The following is a 17,101-nucleotide window of genomic DNA, read 5'->3' as shown; positions in this document are numbered from 1 at the left end:
TTACACTTGCAGCCCACGGTATTCGATGTCAGCCTTCTTGAAGCGGGCTATCTTTGAGAGATTGAGACTGTGTTGCTTTGTGTTGCGTTATCGTTAACCACCGGGCCCGTATTACATTGATGACGAGAAGTGTCAATCACCGCAGCACAGGTAATTAAGCACGGAAGTCGGGGGGGTTCTCGGAAGCGCTCCTCCATAGCGAGAGTTCAGCGATGCGAGGCCAGCTGTTACTCTAATGCAGGATCGCCCAGTATCCTCCGAAACATTACTCCAGAGCCTTGCAGTCCGTACTGGCACACAGACATTCTTTTCCACCGCAGACCATAACCCTTGATCAACTTGCCGTATGCGTCCTCGGTAAAGTCGTATTAATCTTCCTCGTTTGCGAGATAATCGTACGAGAAGTCCGACGGACGTTTTCCAGGGCTCAGATCTGTGAGCCTCAATGAGTAGCGTCCGCAGCACCCGAGGCCGAACAGGTGGAATTAAGCCAGAGCGAAGGATCGCCGCTTGTGAATTTGCCCGCGCTTAAGTTACTGTTTACAAGTCTTTGTCTCAAAGTCGATGTAAATAGATGCTTGAAGAATAGAAACTGCGCTTTCGGCTTTAGCGGGCAAAAGGTTGGGTCCTGTCGTTAAATCGTCAACCTTCGGACCTCGGGGCAACCTCGAAAGACCAAAGCGATCCTAGTAACATACTTCAGCTACCGACTTACCGCTTAAACAGTCCACCAAGTACCTTGTTCGCCGCAGAGCTGACCTTCAGTACATCCCTGTAAGTAAGACTGATCCGCGTTCCTCTCAGGTTGCGGCCGCCAGCCGCCTCAATCGTTGTGCGATCACTCAGCAGATCCCAATTCGCTATCGTATCGACGTTCAGCTCCTCGTCGACTTCCACGGCATCGACACCATGCAACAGCGACTCATATGCCTCGCCCGTCGTGATGAGCAGACTCCTCGGCTCCTGCAAGATTCTGATCGGCAACTTCCACTCCTTCGCGCTTGCCTTCTTCTCATCGTCCTCTTCTGATCCAGGTTTTGCCGTAAGAGTCAAACAGACCGTCCCGCCTAGGCTCACAGTTGCAACCACACTTGCATACGCCTTCCCGTCTTCATGCGGCATAATGCCCTCACCAGGCTTGTACTCATTGATTAGCACGTGATTCGGCTGCTCGTGCGACGTGTGGTCGAAGATGCCTAGATCTTTGAAGCGCAGAACGATAGGGTTTGTGAGATACGTCGGGAGAGGGGCAGCGAGAAGAGTGTTGTTCTTTGTGAGTGTAGACGGGTGCGCTTGTAGGCGACGGTGGGAGAGGGTTATCCATCGTTGTGCGGGTATCTACATGCAAGCGTTGTTAGCATGCGAGAAATGATAGGTAGCTCTAACGTGCCTTCTGAAGTATAGATGCCTCCTCTTCGATTGAGATGAAGTTTGGAATGTAGTAAAAGTCCGGAGGCAAGCCGGCGATGCGGAAGGCTTGGAGTGGCTGATCTACGCTATTGCTTGTCATACTGCTAAGGAAATTAGATTGCATCGTTCGGCTCGATTGATGTTTGAGATCGTCCTAAAGAAGTCAATGGAGTCGATGCGCGTCAATGAGAAGGAATGAGCACCTGGTGATGACTAAGCGGTGTTAAAATAAGTTAGCACCGCCACTTTGCTGCGGGACTGGTCCTGTGACAGAGCATATTGTCAAGCTTTTTCGCTGCAACATGGTGCCATGAGAAAGCAGATCCGAGTTAGAATTCCAGTAAACTCTTAGCAGCACGGGCATTGTGCTACTGCCGCTGAATAGTAAAGGTGCTGTTGTCTTCCGGTCCGCCACCATCACCGCCATCTGCGTCACAAGGAACACGGGACGCGGTTTTGAAATGATCATCAAAAATGCGTATGTATGTAACTTCTAAAGTTGCTTTCTCCAAAAGCTTCACGTGAGACATCTCTCCAAGCTGGCGCTCCGTCACGGTCCTATGGCAGAAAGCAAGTCCGTACTAACTATTCACAACTCTTCTTCGCTGTCGCCCCAGTCACATTCGATATCGTCGTTTCGAGCCCATAAATACAATCGCGGCTTAGCGAACGAGCTCTGATGCGTAGGTGCATCAGCAGCCCCAGTCGTGACCCTGACCGCTTCTCTTGATGTTTTCTCCTCAACTTCCTGATCGACCTCTCCAGTCGTTTCATCAAATGCCCCGAGTTCGGCAAATGCGACCGATTCAGCAGTATTTGCATCACATTCTTTCTCTGTCGAGATGCCTGTAAAGCCGAGTTCGACCTCGATCTCCTTGTCGTTGTATTCCCTCTCTTCTGCCTCCTGACGGCCGACGCCGGCACCGGCAGCCCTTTGCTGTTCACTTTCGGAGGGCTTGGCTGCCCCATCTACATCATCAGTCTTAACTGTCCCTAAGAAGGACTCTGTCTCGATCTCACTCTTGGACACATCCTCAACGGACCGCACGCGAGTAGCATGAGCGTCGGCTTGATCTCCCTCGACTTGAGTGCCCTTAGCATCTTCATCTATACTGGGGCTCAACATCAAAGGCATCGCTTCTCCTATTTCGCTCTTGGTCGTAGCACTTGTGAGAGTCGTCGTCAAAGGTACTGTCGCTGCATGAGCCGTGGGAGCTGGGTCGTGCGATGGCTTGTCGCTCGAAGGCTTTTGGCACGCAGCCTGCTGAATTTGCTCATTGCATATCCCGGGGGCGAACGAATTACTGGTCCTCATCAAAAATCTGCTGGCAGCCAGGTTCAGCGCTTTGTCGTCTCGCGCTTTAGCTGCGCCTGCGTCCAGTGTCTCTTGCCAGGTCGGCCCGCAGGCATATCCTCCGTGTCGCAGCGAATGATATAGTCCTCTCCAATCTTGTTCGTCGGGATCCTCGGAGTCTGGCAAAGCAAGAGCGAGGTTGTCATTTGTTCTTGCAAACCCATCCAGGCTCCAGTCGATCGGGCATGTATGTTCGATGGGAAGTCGGCCCATCTTGTCGGTGCCGCTCAGTCGACCATATGCCCATTCATTATCGTCATCGACTGCGTACACAAGCACGATCGATCCGGCGCGAAGCGGCAGATACCCAGGTTCTGCGCTCAGAATCAGCATCTCACCGAGCCGTGGTACTGGTATTCCATTCTTGTCCCTCTGTCGCGTCTTATCTCCAGACATGAAGCTCTTCACTGCTTGCCGGCGATCTGTTCCGACTAGAGCTTGAGCTCTCGCCTGTTCTTCCCACTCTTTTAGGTTTTGACGCTCCTCCGCAACCTCCGCGTGGCTGTCCAATGCCAACGCAAGCTGATGGGCTCCAAGCGCTGTACCGTTCGTTACGATCTCAAAATTCCTTGGGTCTTTGCCCTCTTTTGGCAGCATAATTCTTCGTCTTTCGGGTGTACGAAAGGTAGCTCTCGCCCATGATGGTACACAGCCCTCGAACCTCACTGGCTGATCTTTTGGCACGCCGATGAGCTTTAGATAGTTTTTGGTAGTGATAAGACCTCGATCTGTTGCCACACATAGGTCACTCTCTCTTTTGTGGAGGTAGAGGTCGACTTCTATCAAAACCTTGACCGGATTGATCAGACTCGGGGTACGACCGGGAAGCTCGATGGCGGAGGGCCAGCCACGCTTCGCAATTGGATCTATGCTTGGTCCTATGATAGCAAGTGCGTTTACGACGGTTGTACCTGAAGGATTGTTAAGAAAGTCGGCATTCGAGCTGTGGCTGATCATCGAAGAGTATAGGACCGGTACGCTGTCGTGGAGGTAGTCGAGGAACTCAAGCTCACATGCATGATTGGGAGTCACTGGTGCGAACGAGGAATCAGGTCGCACTGGGCGAGCCTGCGGCTGTAAAGCCGGACGGGCTTGCTGCGGAGTCGGTGGTGATCCGCCTGATCTGCTGACTTTCAGCTGGTGCAGCCGCTGGGGCTCTTCGCGAGGATCGAATTCTTCATCTCGCTGTCTCTTCTTACTCTGTGTTGAAAGGGTGCCCATCGATTGCGGTGAGTCTTGGTCGCGGCGAAACTTGACCACTGGGGAAGGTGTCGAGTTGTGGTTCGTCCTCAAGGCCGAATCATAGTGGCTTTCACGCTCCGGGGTGCCGTTGCTGAATGGAGGAGTAGGGAGCTGAGTTGGTGTCTTCGGCTTGGAATGATACTGACTCTTACCAATAGGAGCTATCGTGATAGCTGTCGACTTCGATGTAACGCTCTTCTGGTCGATGTGTGCGTAAGACAGCGGTTGTTTGGGTCGATCTGCATTGGTATGGCTGACTTGTTGCTTCTTCGCCGCTTCCATGCGTTCTGCGTCGTTGCCATCATCGGCTGCCGTACGCTTGCGCTTGCCGGAACTGCGTTGATCACTCCGATCGTCCTTTTTCGTGGCCTCAGATGTGGTTCTCGGTTCTCCTAGCTGTTGTACAGGCTTTGGTGCATAGCTTTCCACGAGACTTTGATCACGTCGCTGCTCTATTTGCGGTGAACTCGAACGTCGTTGGTTGTTGCGACGATGCTCTGCTCTGTTATGTGACCGGTCTGAGTGACAATCGGAGTGGGCTGAAGAGGATTGCTGAAGACGTTTCGAACGGCGCCGGTCTTCCTGATGATGGAAGGTGCTTTGGACGCCGCGAATGGGATGCTGTGACGAGCGGGACTGACCGTTGTGCTTACCGTTAGTATGCGCACGCCTGCGCACATCTCGAGATTGCTCAGAACGATGCGCAGGCTCTTTCGAAAGAGGGGTCTGTGAGCCCGACTTCAGGATGTTGTTGATGATACCCCACTGACGCGCTGCGCCAGGCTCGCGCCACGGTTTGGTCATATTAGGATTAGTGGTAAACGTTCAAAGATCTGAAGTTGTCTTCGAAGGCAATGGTGTGGTAGAGAAAGTTCGGGTTGAAGCGGCAAAGAGTTTGTGGAGTTCATTGTCTTGCCAAGGCGCACGTTGTTAGCTATGTATTGCTCCCTTCACTTACGACACAGCAGCACATGTCTCGCCTGCTACCCATCTTGCTGACTTCTCCCCATCCGCGTATGGTAACTCAGGCGTTTCATACTTGGTTAGTCACGCTTTTACGCAACCCGAGCACTGTATCCCATTGTGAATTCACATATCTCAGCGCAGCCCAAATACATGAAAGGTCCCCAGCAGCTCTGTCACAGAACCACAACAACCAACAATCCAATGAAATCTTTTCAAAACAGCGCTACACCAACGATCGATGGATTCTAGAACTCAGGGTACGTACGATCTCGGCGGTGGCCGTCGTGGCGCTGTGTCTGATCAGGGCGGCCAAAACGGTGGCAAGTAGAAGGCTAACACACTGTCAAAATTTGGACCTTCAATTGGATCTTCAAAGTGTAATACCATTATGATATGAAGAGTATTCGTGCGTTCACTCCCTGAACAAGTGGTGATGTCCAGGTTGATTTGACCTCCTGCAGCCTCCCTCTCAAAGGCGCTGCCAATTTTCGAAGATGCGAGCTTTTTCGGTCCACGGAAATACATATTCGAGGTGAAATTACCACCTACGAGAATGATATTGCAGAATTCCGAAAGGAGGTACAGGGTTTTATATTATTTAGAGGCCCAATCACACGCTCTGGATTTCGTAGCATAGGACATCGGTTGCGGAATCTGAATGAAATGAACACTCTCACCTCCTGCTGCAATCGTGCAATGCTATGCTCTTCGAGTGGAACTTTGCAATCATTGCCCCGTATCGTGTCATTGAGAGATTGGGTGGACTCACAGTCCAGGCATAATGTGTTTAATGGTATGAGGTATAAGCACAAGGACAACTCCTGGTGGCTCTGCCCACAGTGACCAGCTCAACCCACGTACCAACTGGGCAAGTAAGTCCGTGCAGCGGCGTTTCAGCATCTCAGCTCAGTATCCATACGATGCGTGTCAAACATCACAAAGATCGACGCATACCGAGGGCCGAAGTGAAAGTGAAGCAGCTGGCGAGAATGCAAACACTCGCACTTTCCACGTCAATTTCCACACCTGTCACCGCAATACGTCGCACATCTCAACCCCCATCGCCAGAATGCCAACCTACCGCAGCATCAACATCGCGCTGCATTCCCAGTTCGACATGGAAAACCTCCCCGAATACTACCCGGCCACCTCGCCGTTTGCCCCTGCCCTGGACCACCCCACAATGGCCCCGCTCATCAACGATTCAACCGCGACATGCTCAGTCTACATCCCCGCGCTGCCCGGCAGTCAATTTTGGATCGTGTACTCGGTCTCACCTCCAGTGCCTGAGGGCCACTACTTCTTGTTCAAGCTGTACGTCGATGGCGAGCATGTGGTGAGCTGGAGCACGGGCAGCGAGAATAGGTGGATGGGGAAGACGATGTTTGGACTGTTCGATGCAGGGAATGGCAAGACAGTCGAGAAGAGGGTGCTGTGCTTCAGTGCGCCAGATAAAGAGGGCAGGGTGAAGGACGGGTCTATGGAGATCAGGGTGCACCGCGCTAGTGGACGAAGGAGAGTCGAGCGAGAGATGGATGTGTATGGGAAGACGGGACATGCAACGAATGCTGGCGGCATCAGGTGAGTGTGCGCTAGACGCCGTGAGCAGAAATAGTACTGACCACCGCATCGCAGCCTTGTCAACGCTGGACGCGCTGGTCCAGAGCTGCCGAAGCGTTTCTACAAGTTTGCGCTCACCGACCCAGTTGATCAGCCGTTCGCGACGTTCCGGTACAGCTACCGTACGTGGGAGCAGCTGCGCGAATTGGGGCTGCTGGACAACGAGTACTATGCAGAGAGCGAGGGAAACGACATGTCGGTCATCGAACCTGAAGATGGCAGCACTAACGGTAGTGGCAGTAAATATGCAGAGGGGGTAATGAGGATCGTCTACAGCGAGCCCGAGGACATGTTCAAGGCGACCGATAAGAGCATCTCAGTCCACGACTGGGTTGAAGAGGCTCATACCACGACAACAAAAGAGGGCAATAAGCACACCGCCACCTCGTTTGATGGCAGCATCGACTCCGACAACAACATCCCGCACAGAGAAATCGCCGCATCCGGTACCTACGTCCCCCGTGGTGCTCCGTCAGAGGTCTTAACAGGCAGCCCACAATCTCTGCGCGGCCGCAGCCGTCTCGACACACACCGCCTCTCGATGCCACCAGCGATGAAGTTCCATGCGCCACAGCCATCATCACGCCCGCTGCCGCTCCCGCAGAAGAAGGATCTCACCTCGTTCACAGCGTACCGTCCGCATCCAGCATACCCGGTCGAGGAGTGGACGGTGCGGACACGCAGCCCGGTTAGATGGTTTCGAGACGGTGTCACGACGCCACCACTGGAGAGCAGAAGGGGGCTGGGGATCTCGGGGGCGGGATTGATGGGTGTTATTTCGTCAACGTGGAAGAGGAGTGGTAGTAGCGCTCAGGCGACGAGAGAGGCGGAGGTAGAAGAAGGAGAGAGAAGTGTGTCGTATTAGGTGCTGAGACCGGATTACAGAAGTACTCGACAGCTTTGTGTAAAGTGAGAGGCACCCAGAGAGCTGCTGATATTATCCATCGATATCAATGATTCAAAACTGTTTCTCAGTGCTGTCAGGATCACCAGATCGACGTGTATCAGATGTTCTGCTTGAGATTAAAAACAAGCTTCTCGTGCACCAAGACTCGAAGTGCCTGGGGAGATGCACCGAAACGATGGCTGCCGGTGAAATGGTCGATGTTGGGGGACTCAGTGGTGAAGGATGGAAGTGCGGCCAGCGCGTGTGGGTCTGGCCGAGGTGGTACCGAGCGGTCGCGACAACAAACAATGCAGGGGACCTCTCCAGCACAACAGCGAGCCTCAGTGGCCCCGCATTGCTCCATAGTACCAATTAGCAGCACATGAACAGCTACATGTCTTAGCAAGCATATTTACTCGCATCATCATGGCCGGCGACGAGGTGCTCCCCTGGAACGTGTCGCGGTGCAACCGGCTGCTGCGGCCGCTGTCGTCGAAGCTTGCGAAGCTGCGCAAGGCGCTCGAGCTGCCGCGGACGGCGCACCAGGAACCGCGCACGACGTCCTCGGCGTTTGCGACCAAGGCGACGCCGCAGAAAACGACCAACTTCACACGCCCGGCGCACAAGCCCCGCAGCTTCGACAAGGCGCGCGACCCGGACTGGAGGCCCGGCGCCAACAAGGGCGCGAGGAAGACGTATGGCGGGCGCAAGGCGAAGAGACTGGCCGCGCCGATGACGTGCAATGTGGGCGCCGACCGTGGTGCGCGGCCGGGCGAGATTGCCTTCACGCCGCTCATTGCGCGCATGGGCGGCCGGATGCTGGACAGTCCGCTCACGCCGGACTCGCCACTGAGGAGACACACCAAGAACCGCGGCCCCCTCGTGGCGACGCTCGATCGCGCCGAGAGGTTTGGGCCGCAGGTGCCGGCGGACGTGAAGAAGCTGGTCGTGGGCATGCTGGAGGCCTACGCCAACATCCTGCACGCAACACACGAGAAGAGGAGCAGGAAAGGGACCGGCTCGCTGATGAGCGCATGCCTGAAGAAGCTCCCAGCGTACATCGAGCTCGAGGAGCATTTCGCCCAAATCGACCACCTGGAACACGAGGACGAGTCGGACGGCCAGGATGTTGCGACCGAGATCTACGAAGACCTGGAGACCCGCTTCGAGCAGCGACGGGGACAAGGCTGGCGGCCCTTCAAGTACGTGGTACGCGCGCATGCCACGTCATTGCTTTGCAGCGCAATAGAAGACGAGATACTGGGCTTGGAGAGCCTGGGGTACTTCCACAGCCACTGCCTGGCTGTGGGTGCATACGACGAGGCTGAGGAGATGCTTGTGGCCGCCCTGCCCTTGCTCGAGCCGCTGTCCATTCCTCTGAATGTACAAGCGGATCTTTTTGGCGACAACCAAGTCTATCTGTCGACTGCCAAATCCTTCGTGGACCGCACCGGTCGTCACCGCTTCCTCTACGACCTCCTCGAGCACATGGTTGCACACGAGCTGCTGCCTCTGGAGTGGCTGGCAACAATTCGCATGCGCCCCATCTGGGACCGACTGGTGCGCACCATCACAGAAGGAGACCAGCGTACGTTGCCAGCTTGTTCGCGCTTCCTCGAGACGTGCATGCTTACTGGCATGGGTCTGCCAGACGAGCGTCTTCTTGCGGACAAAGTCACGGGAGCGACTGCCCGGCGCTTTGTGCCGTCTTCGAGAGAGGGTCTACGCCAGGCTCTGAACACGACTTTCTTGAGTCTCCTCACGGTGCTGTGCAGCATTGCTCTTGTCAACGGCCGCCGTGAGGATGGCGCCGGTGAAATTATTGCGCGGCGAGTTACACACACACTGGACGCTATCACCATCGCCCTTACAACTCGGTCTGATGTCGAGACTGAGCTGAGGCTGCTGGATGCGGACTCGGATGACCTGCAGATCTTCGGGCAGCGCGCCTGCTGGACCGTCTTCTGCTCCTTCTTAGTACATCTCGACGCCTGTGACGCGTCCTCTGGTCTCATTGACCCGTCTACTTCCACACTGATTCACCAGATGAGCTCCGTCATGCGGCAATACTCAGCGAACGGCGTCAACTCCTCAACTGTTCTAGCCACCCTCCCCCTGCTCATCTCAGCAATAGCACGCGGCACCGGCCGCATCTGGCACGACTCCGGCTTCGTCGAATTCCAGCGTCTGATCCAAGCAATGACAGGCCTCACCGGTCACCGCCTGCCCCACAAGCTCTGGACGCTGAAGCGCATAGCCCTCGAGTCCGCCACCGAATTCGCCAACGACACCGACGAGCGCGAACACCTCAAGTACGCGAACGAGGTTGAGAGGCAAATGCGCACCTCAGGCCGCCTGGTCATCATGCTCACACCACGCAAGACCGACACACCGTCCAGCGCCGCCAGCGGCGGGGGATTCAGATGGGAAGACGGCATCGGCGAATGGGTCGCCTGCACGCCATTCCCCAAAGCGCACGCACGACCGAACCAACGCCCAATCCGCGCACTGACACTGCTCCCCACTCCAGCGCAATCCTCCGCTTCCGACTCAGACGACGAAGAGGACTGCGTCCAAGACTCAGACCACGACAGCGCCGTCGGACCAATCCTCCCCTCCAGCCCTGCCCTCCAGTCCTCGCCCACTAAACGCCCCCACTCCACCGCGCTGCGCAAACGCAAACGCACACGCGCATCCTCCCCCGTCGTCCTGATCCGCGCGAAACCGTCACACATCACACCGCCGCTCTCGCCGGTCGCGTTCTATCCGCATCTCCCCAAGGAGACGTCCGTGGAGGGCGAGAGGCAGGGCGAGAGGAGGCTGCGGCGCAGCACGACGCAGATCAAGCGCTTGCGGCTCACGCTCGGAGCGCGACGGAGCAGCGGCGGGGCGAGGGGGCTGCGGGATGTGCCGCGGGTGAGGTATGATGGGGCCAGTGATGGGCTGGGGGAGAGTGAGGATGAGCTGAGTTTTGGGTTTTGAGTACCGCATGTGCTGAGCCTGGGGTTGGCCCTTGGTGTTTCTGGATTTGGATGCGAATCTGGGGTTGAATTTGGATTTGGGTGTGGACTTGATGTGGATTTGGATGTGGATTTGGATGTGGATTGGAGTAGGATTCGGATTTGGATTTGAGATACCCTGCTTGTGTATTGTTGCTGTATCACGTTTTATTTTTCCTCACGGTCCTGTAGTGAAGAGACACGAGACGCAGACTAAGAATAAGGGAGCATCGCTCGACCTATGTGATTCGTAACAAATATGCCATGTGATGGGTGTAAATCACCACCACACCAACGCCTTGACCCAAAACGCCTGCGCCTCTATATGATGCATGTAAACACATTCGAAAGAGACATACAGCTCGTCAAGAAAATGCCACATCGCTCACCCATGATCTCACCTCACCTCACATGACAAGACACCCTCCAGGCCCACTCCTTGCCCGCCGTCGCCGGCCAACTCCACCAGTCGTCCCCGCCCCGCCCTCCTCCTCGTCGGCGTGCATCATCTGCGCTTCTCGCGCCCTCCTCCGGCGTCTCCGCGCGCCCGCACCCCCAACACCCGCCTCCTCGTTCATCATCATCCAATCCGCCCACTTACGCTCCAGCCGCGCCGCGGCCGCAAAGTCGCCGCGCAGCACGCGCTTCGTGTGCTCCTCGACCGTCGGCTGCCAGCTGTAAAAGCACTTCAGCGCGATGACCTCGCGGGGGAACGTCGCCGGCACCTTCAGCGCCGCAGAAGGACGGCTAATCTCCGCGTTGCGCGACAGCACCTCGCGCACGCCCGTCCACGTCACGTTCGCGCAGTCGTAGGCCACGATGCGCAGGCCGACGCGTGGGCGCTCCGAGCCGGACAGGGCGCGCGCGAGGCGGTTGCGCGCGCGCATGCTCGCTGCTGCTTCGGCGAGGACGAGGTCCGAGATGCGCGTGTTGTCCATTTCGAGCGAGGTCAGCCCCGTGCAGGACTTCAGCACGGGCAGCATGCCCGCATCGCCGAGGTTCTCGCAGTACGAGATGCAGAGGTGCTTGAGGTGGGCTGCGCAGGGGGATCCGGCGAGGCTCTTGAGAACGTCGTTGGAGAGCACATCGAGCTCCTCGAGATCGAGATGCGTTAGCACGGGGAGTGTGGGGAAGAGCGAGGTCAGTGTGTCGTCTGTGAGGCCGCCGCATTTCGACAGCTGCAGACCTTCGAGGAATGGGACGTTATCGACGAGAGTCTTTGCGCCGACGTCGGTGATGGTGCGGCAGCGGGTGAGGTCCAGATGCTTTAGTCTGCGAGGCGGCACAATTGGGCGTTCGGTGAGGACATCGATCTCTTCATCGACGCCTTCGATAAGAGCTGCGAGGGACTCGTCGCTGAGGCTGTCGCAATTCATGAGGACCAGCCTCTCCAGAGTGTTGCGCTTGAACAGCTCGGTCATCAGCTCGACATCGTCCCAACCGCGCACTTCGCCAGCTCTCAGGTCGCGCAGCTTGGGGCAGCCCTGGACGACCTTAAGCAGCCCTCGATGATCGATGTTGTTGCACCAGGAGATATTCAGAAGCTCGACTCGCGGACAGTTTGTGGCAATGATCTTCATCGCAGCGTTCGACGCACCAGCCAGACCAGACAGGTTGACATGGACGAGACGCGTGTTGGAAAGAAGGAAGGTGTGGATTGACGTTCGGTCGATCCGACATCCTTCGAGCGAGAAGTTCTCCAGGTTCTGGCAAGCCTCGAGAAAGCCATTCCTGTTCCATCGCTCGCGTAACTGAACGCAGCCTCGGAGGTTGAGATCCTTCACAAACGGTCCAGCCGATGTGATGATGTTTATCAGGGCATCTGCAGAGATGTGTCGATAGAACTTGCTGGTGTCCAAGTTGCTCCACAACTGGCCGTCGAAGCACATTGCGTGCCACGACCTGGACACGAGCGAGCATCGCACAATCTGCTTCGGAGTGAGGTACTGCAGGATCTGCATACGGATCTCAGCCGGCATGTGTCCCCAGAAGTTGAAGGCCGGCTTCTTTGGCGCCGTCTTCCGGATGGGCTGCGAGAAGTAGTCGCCCTCTGCGTCCAAGCCTGCCCTGGAGTGGGGCCGCGTGCTCGACGGCAGGCCTACTGAAGACGCGACATGGGGCGTCCTCATTCGCAGACGGTACTTCTCATCGTAGACGGGGCTGCCCGGCGGGCTGTTGGCGACAGACGTGGGTGCCGTCGAGAAGCCGTTGGACAGCTCCGAGGAATACGAGCTGCCGAACGAGTTGTCGTATGGCGAGCCTGGCCCGGCCAGCGAGACGCAGGACATGGAGACCTTTAGCGGGCTTCTCAGGCTGTGTGAGCGCGTCCGCCCTATGGTCGCCAGGCTCAGACTCGGCGACGAACCCATGCGCTGCAGCCCGCTGAGTAGGCGCTGTCTGCCCTTGAGCTTCGTCGGTCGGTTGGTCGGAAGAGCGTCAACCGTCGGCGTGCCAGGCGTTGGCATCTCCATCCCCTCCGGATGCTCGAGGACCACGGCGTCAATGGACGTTGGCTCCATCTTGCTCTGCCGTTAGGAATTACGGCCTCGGCGATGGAGAGCGAAGCGTGCGGGGAAGAAGGGTCCAAGTATGTCTCGATGTAGGAAACAAGACTCAGAACTCCTGGCTGACAGGTCCAGGAACCAAATTACAGTTTGAGCTGCAGACCAAAGGCGAGGGGAAATAAAAGACCGCGGCCAACCCCAGTTCTAGAAAGCGGGGATGGAGGCCCGTGAGGAACGATGTGAGAGCTAACACACGAGGCGTGGTTCAACAAGCCTCTGCCGCGGAGGCGAGACTCGGACAGGCAGGACTATCGGAGCAGTAGTGTATTCACCTGAGGCCTGGGGCAAGCTCAGGGCGAGAATTCAGTTCAAAATGTGCTGAATGCTGAAGCATGCGAGATCTTGTGTCTCAAGGCTCACCTTTCACGGCGGCGGGCAGCCGTTGCTTATCGTTCGATAGGAACGCGCGACCCACCGGGCCACGTGCCGCCACTTCCTGGATCACCAGCACACCAACTTCTGGGCGGCGCTCAGTCAAGCGACCATTCTGCGCCGAACACTGCCGCGTGAGGCGAGGACAGTCGTTTACAAGCCCAGCATCCAAAATGCAGTCTGGATTCCTCCAGACTGTCTCATGCCCAGTTCAGCGATGAAGGCTTAAGATGCTGAGGATGAACTCTCGGTCGGTTCTCCGCCGCGGCTCATCTCTGCCGCGATATGCAGGGCAAACCACACTAGTCGAATTCGCAGGAACGGGCCCAGTCTTTGAGCCGCTGGACACGGCGCACGGCGCAGGCCCTTGTTGTCTGCCGCTGTCGTGCTGCTGCTGATCGTGAACTTCAATGTTTTTATCGAAAGCTGGCTGAACATCTCCGTGAGTGAGCCTGGGCGAAGGAGAGTCAGATGAGGCCTGAGGCTTACGCTTACGCATGGACAGCTCACCGTCGATAGGAGCTGTGATTGGCAGTGCATCTGAGACTTGAGCATGCGTGACCTGTGGTGCGATAAGAGCAACACATCGCGACTCTGATGTGAGCACGCGGGCAGACGGTGGCGATTATATTGGCTCTCGTCTTACTTCGAAAATGTGCTTGCAGCCGAATGTCTCTGCTATTTGGGCGTCTGGCGCAGCGCAAGTAGACACCCATTCCTTCACCCAAGCCTGTTTGCACCACTTCCAAGCCCAACACCGCTGAACCCAACAACCTCCCTCTTGTCCAGCGCTGCAACGACCGTGCAAAATACTCCCGCAACGATCAGACCGGTGCGCGCCAGGTTCAGCACGCCCCACCTGTCAATCAGCGCGTGTGTGGTCTCCTCCTTAGCGACGCCAACTTCAACAGCCTTGTCCTCCAGCGATTTCGACTCGAGCTGCCTCATCCTCTCCTCGAGCTTGTTGTTCAACGGCACGATAAAGGCGAACGTGAAGGGCACGATGCCGGGGATGAGGATGGCGGCTGCGACATTCAGCTTGAAGGGCAGCGATGAGGAGTCCTCTATTCGCTGGTCAGAACGCTGCTTGCGCTACAACGATCGAGGTACACGTACGGTTGTAGGCGACATATGCGCTTGCAAGCCCGCTGATGATGGCGAGCGGTCTGCCGTAGGAACCGCCTTTTGTGAGGACGGTGAACCATTGCTTCGCAGCGAGGGGGGCTGGCGCTTGCATTACCGCAGGCACAGCGATCAGCGACAGACTTGCATTCGAGCCTTGATTTAGACTGTCAACTATGCATTTGCGGGGAGATTTTGCAGCTACTGACCGAGAAGATATCCGCTCGCGGTGATACCGAGTGCTTGCGCGATGAACAGACCTGGTGGGGTCCTTTGGTTGAAGATTGAAGCCATTATTGATCTTTCACACCCTCGAAACTGCCCGGTAACGATCTACAGAGATATAGAGAAACACAGTGAAGCTATCAGGTCTTCGAAGGGGTGGAGTGCCTGACCCCAGCATGAAGCATCTAGCTCCCCACATTTGCGGCTTGAGCTCCATCCACCTGAGGCACCTCCGACGTCCGCAACCATCCTGTTCAACGTCAACATCACCCGTTACATCGAAGAAGCTCAACAATATTAGAGGTCTAGGGACCGCTATTCAGGACTATCTTCGCGCATGTAGACACGAGTTGACGTCTGAGCCTAGACTGTAAATGGACCGCCGAAGTCCAAACATGTCGATCTATGATGAAACGGTAACGCTACAATAACGACACCAACTCCACTCCTCTGCTGTCCCGTGCACATCAACCGTGACCTGCCAGCATTCTTGTCTGTTCCAATCTGTCTCCTGATTATCTAGTCCAAAAGCGCGTCGAGGCGCATGTGACAAACACCTGTCTTCGCAAACAACAGCAGGCCGATAGAAACCCAGCACAGCAAGCTGATTGAAGACCCAACACCACGACCATGTTCTGTACGTCCCCCCATCTTTCTCCCAACACCCACTAATACTGCCAGCACTGACATCCACCGCGACCCTACACCACGTAACCCACCTCCCACCCTCCACAACGCTCGCGCAAGCACTCTCCTGCCTGCACAACCACGACCTGCTCATCCGTCTCGACCCCGAACTCGCACACTACGATACACTCCCCTCATCTCCCACAGCACCAGACACAAAACGCTACAAAGTGACCGACAACATGCACACCCTCCCCAAAGGCCTCTGGGACACCACCGTCACCTTCGAAGCGGATATCACGAATACAGACAACGGGATTGAGTGGATCATAAGAGCGCCGCTGGGGTTATTGCAGAGGACTACCTGGCGCGTGGTCAAGCGGGCGGATTTGAATGGCGAGATAGGGAATGTGGTGGGCGACGAGGTTGGGGAGTGGACAGATGGAGAAGGTGAGGGCGAGTGGAGTCTGATTGAGGATGTGGAGATCAAGGCGAGTCGGCTGTTGACCGGGACGGTGAGGGGTAAGTGTGAGGAGAATTGGAGGGGTGTGCATGGCAGATTTGTGGGGCATTTGGGGAGGGTGGAGGTGAAGTCGTGATCAGGATAAGGGCCTGATTGGAACTGTTCAGGGGTACTGCATTGTCCAGGGTTACTGGATGGGTTTCTCATCGTTGTCGAGCAGCGCTCGAACGCGGAAGCTTCATGTGCGAAGAGTTGCTTTGCGATAGATAATGCTTAACATCTGGCCTGTGATGTGAGAGTTGTCATGGGTGGTCGATATCAACGCATTCGCGCGTCGCTGCGCCATTAACTCTGCAGTATGTGTGATAGTGGTGACAAGGCGATCTCACAATGTTGATTGCTCAGAGATGCACATCTTTATCAGAACTGGTGTTTCGAATTGGGCCGAACGCTACAATGTGGATAAATCATCAACGCAGCTTCAAGCTCTGTCATTCTTTCTCCCCAGAAAACAAGCGAACAGAAAGATTGTCGCGTGTTGTAGCATTTCGAAGACCACCGCTGATGCGCAGCGCAGTGGACCTGTCCGAGTCATTGTGCGAAGTGAGCCATCAAATTGCGATTGGCAAAAGTTTCCTCTAATCCACTAGCGGCTGTTCAAGTACTCATTGTGTGTTTACAATGTACTAGAATTCCTCTTTAAGTTAATAGAGCTTTGTTTTACTACTAACGTACCTCCCAGGCAAGTTGCTCACCCGGGCGAGTTGCTCACTTTTGCCAAGACCACACCAACACTAACGTACCCCACGGTCGAAAGAATCAACGGGCGAGAGAATCACTTTTGCCAAGCCCCCACTAAACTCCACCCTATTATGGCCTAAAACAACCTAAATTGGCGCTGCAAACTGTAGTACAGCCTGTAATATTATTTAGAAACTACTTCTAACGTACCTCACAGTAGACTGGCGGATGGGTACCATGTACCTAGGGTAGGGTATAGGTAGGGTATAGGTCGCACGGACGTAGGTATAGGTAGGGTAGGGTCGCACGGACCATAGGTATAGGTAGGGTAGGGTTGCACGGACCATAGGTAGGGTAGGGTAGCACGTGACTGGGTATAGGTATAGGTAGGGTAGCACGTGCTAGGTATAGGTTTGGTTTGGGTATATTACTAACCTAGTTTGTATACAACTAACCCTAGGTTGTACTAGTAGATTCTTTCGCATACACAATACTTAGAAGAAAAAGCAT

The 17,101-nt window shown here is 55.7% G+C and overlaps 6 protein-coding genes across 6 annotated transcripts; 3 read left to right on the top strand and 3 right to left on the bottom strand.

Moving 5' to 3' along the window:
- Window positions 1-711: 711 nt before the first annotated feature.
- On the bottom strand, window positions 712-1,510 carry M421DRAFT_104050 (uncharacterized protein; the record flags this gene model as incomplete). The annotated part of the gene is made up of 2 exons (XM_033586972.1): window positions 712-1,338; window positions 1,391-1,510. The coding sequence occupies 2 exons, from the start codon at window positions 1,508-1,510 to the stop codon at window positions 712-714; spliced, it is 747 nt and encodes a 248-aa protein (XP_033444255.1).
- A 4,243-nt stretch (window positions 1,511-5,753) lies between these two features.
- M421DRAFT_404251 (uncharacterized protein) lies at window positions 5,754-7,457 on the top strand (the record flags this gene model as incomplete). The annotated part of the gene is made up of 3 exons (XM_033590274.1): window positions 5,754-5,765; window positions 5,820-6,553; window positions 6,608-7,457. 3 exons carry the CDS (start codon window positions 5,754-5,756, stop codon window positions 7,455-7,457), a joined length of 1,596 nt encoding a protein of 531 aa, XP_033444254.1.
- A 447-nt stretch (window positions 7,458-7,904) lies between these two features.
- M421DRAFT_104048 (uncharacterized protein) lies at window positions 7,905-10,460 on the top strand (the record flags this gene model as incomplete). The annotated part of the gene is made up of 2 exons (XM_033586971.1): window positions 7,905-10,076; window positions 10,113-10,460. The coding sequence occupies 2 exons, from the start codon at window positions 7,905-7,907 to the stop codon at window positions 10,458-10,460; spliced, it is 2,520 nt and encodes an 839-aa protein (XP_033444253.1).
- A 424-nt stretch (window positions 10,461-10,884) lies between these two features.
- Window positions 10,885-12,996, bottom strand: M421DRAFT_104047 (RNI-like protein; the record flags this gene model as incomplete). The annotated part of the gene is made up of 1 exon (XM_033586970.1): window positions 10,885-12,996. The coding sequence occupies one exon, from the start codon at window positions 12,994-12,996 to the stop codon at window positions 10,885-10,887; it is 2,112 nt and encodes a 703-aa protein (XP_033444252.1).
- A 954-nt stretch (window positions 12,997-13,950) lies between these two features.
- On the bottom strand, window positions 13,951-14,925 carry M421DRAFT_425165 (uncharacterized protein). The gene is made up of 3 exons (XM_033593998.1): window positions 14,745-14,925; window positions 14,530-14,691; window positions 13,951-14,477 (listed from the first exon to the last, which is right to left on the bottom strand). The coding sequence occupies exons 1-3, from the start codon at window positions 14,827-14,829 to the stop codon at window positions 14,134-14,136; spliced, it is 591 nt and encodes a 196-aa protein (XP_033444251.1). The 5' UTR covers window positions 14,830-14,925; the 3' UTR covers window positions 13,951-14,133.
- Window positions 14,926-15,012: 87 nt separating this feature from the next.
- M421DRAFT_425164 (uncharacterized protein) lies at window positions 15,013-16,297 on the top strand. Its single transcript, XM_033593997.1, has 2 exons — window positions 15,013-15,397; window positions 15,442-16,297. Exons 1-2 carry the CDS (start codon window positions 15,391-15,393, stop codon window positions 15,984-15,986), a joined length of 552 nt encoding a protein of 183 aa, XP_033444250.1. The 5' UTR covers window positions 15,013-15,390; the 3' UTR covers window positions 15,987-16,297.
- The last annotated feature ends 804 nt before the right edge of the window (window positions 16,298-17,101 follow it).

The sequence above is a fragment of the Didymella exigua genome (assembly GCF_010094145.1).
Source record: "Didymella exigua CBS 183.55 unplaced genomic scaffold M421scaffold_43, whole genome shotgun sequence".
Lineage (NCBI taxonomy): Eukaryota > Fungi > Ascomycota > Dothideomycetes > Pleosporales > Didymellaceae > Didymella > Didymella exigua.
The sequence above is the reverse complement of the archived record's forward strand: the minus strand, read 5'-3'. Positions and strand labels throughout refer to the sequence as shown.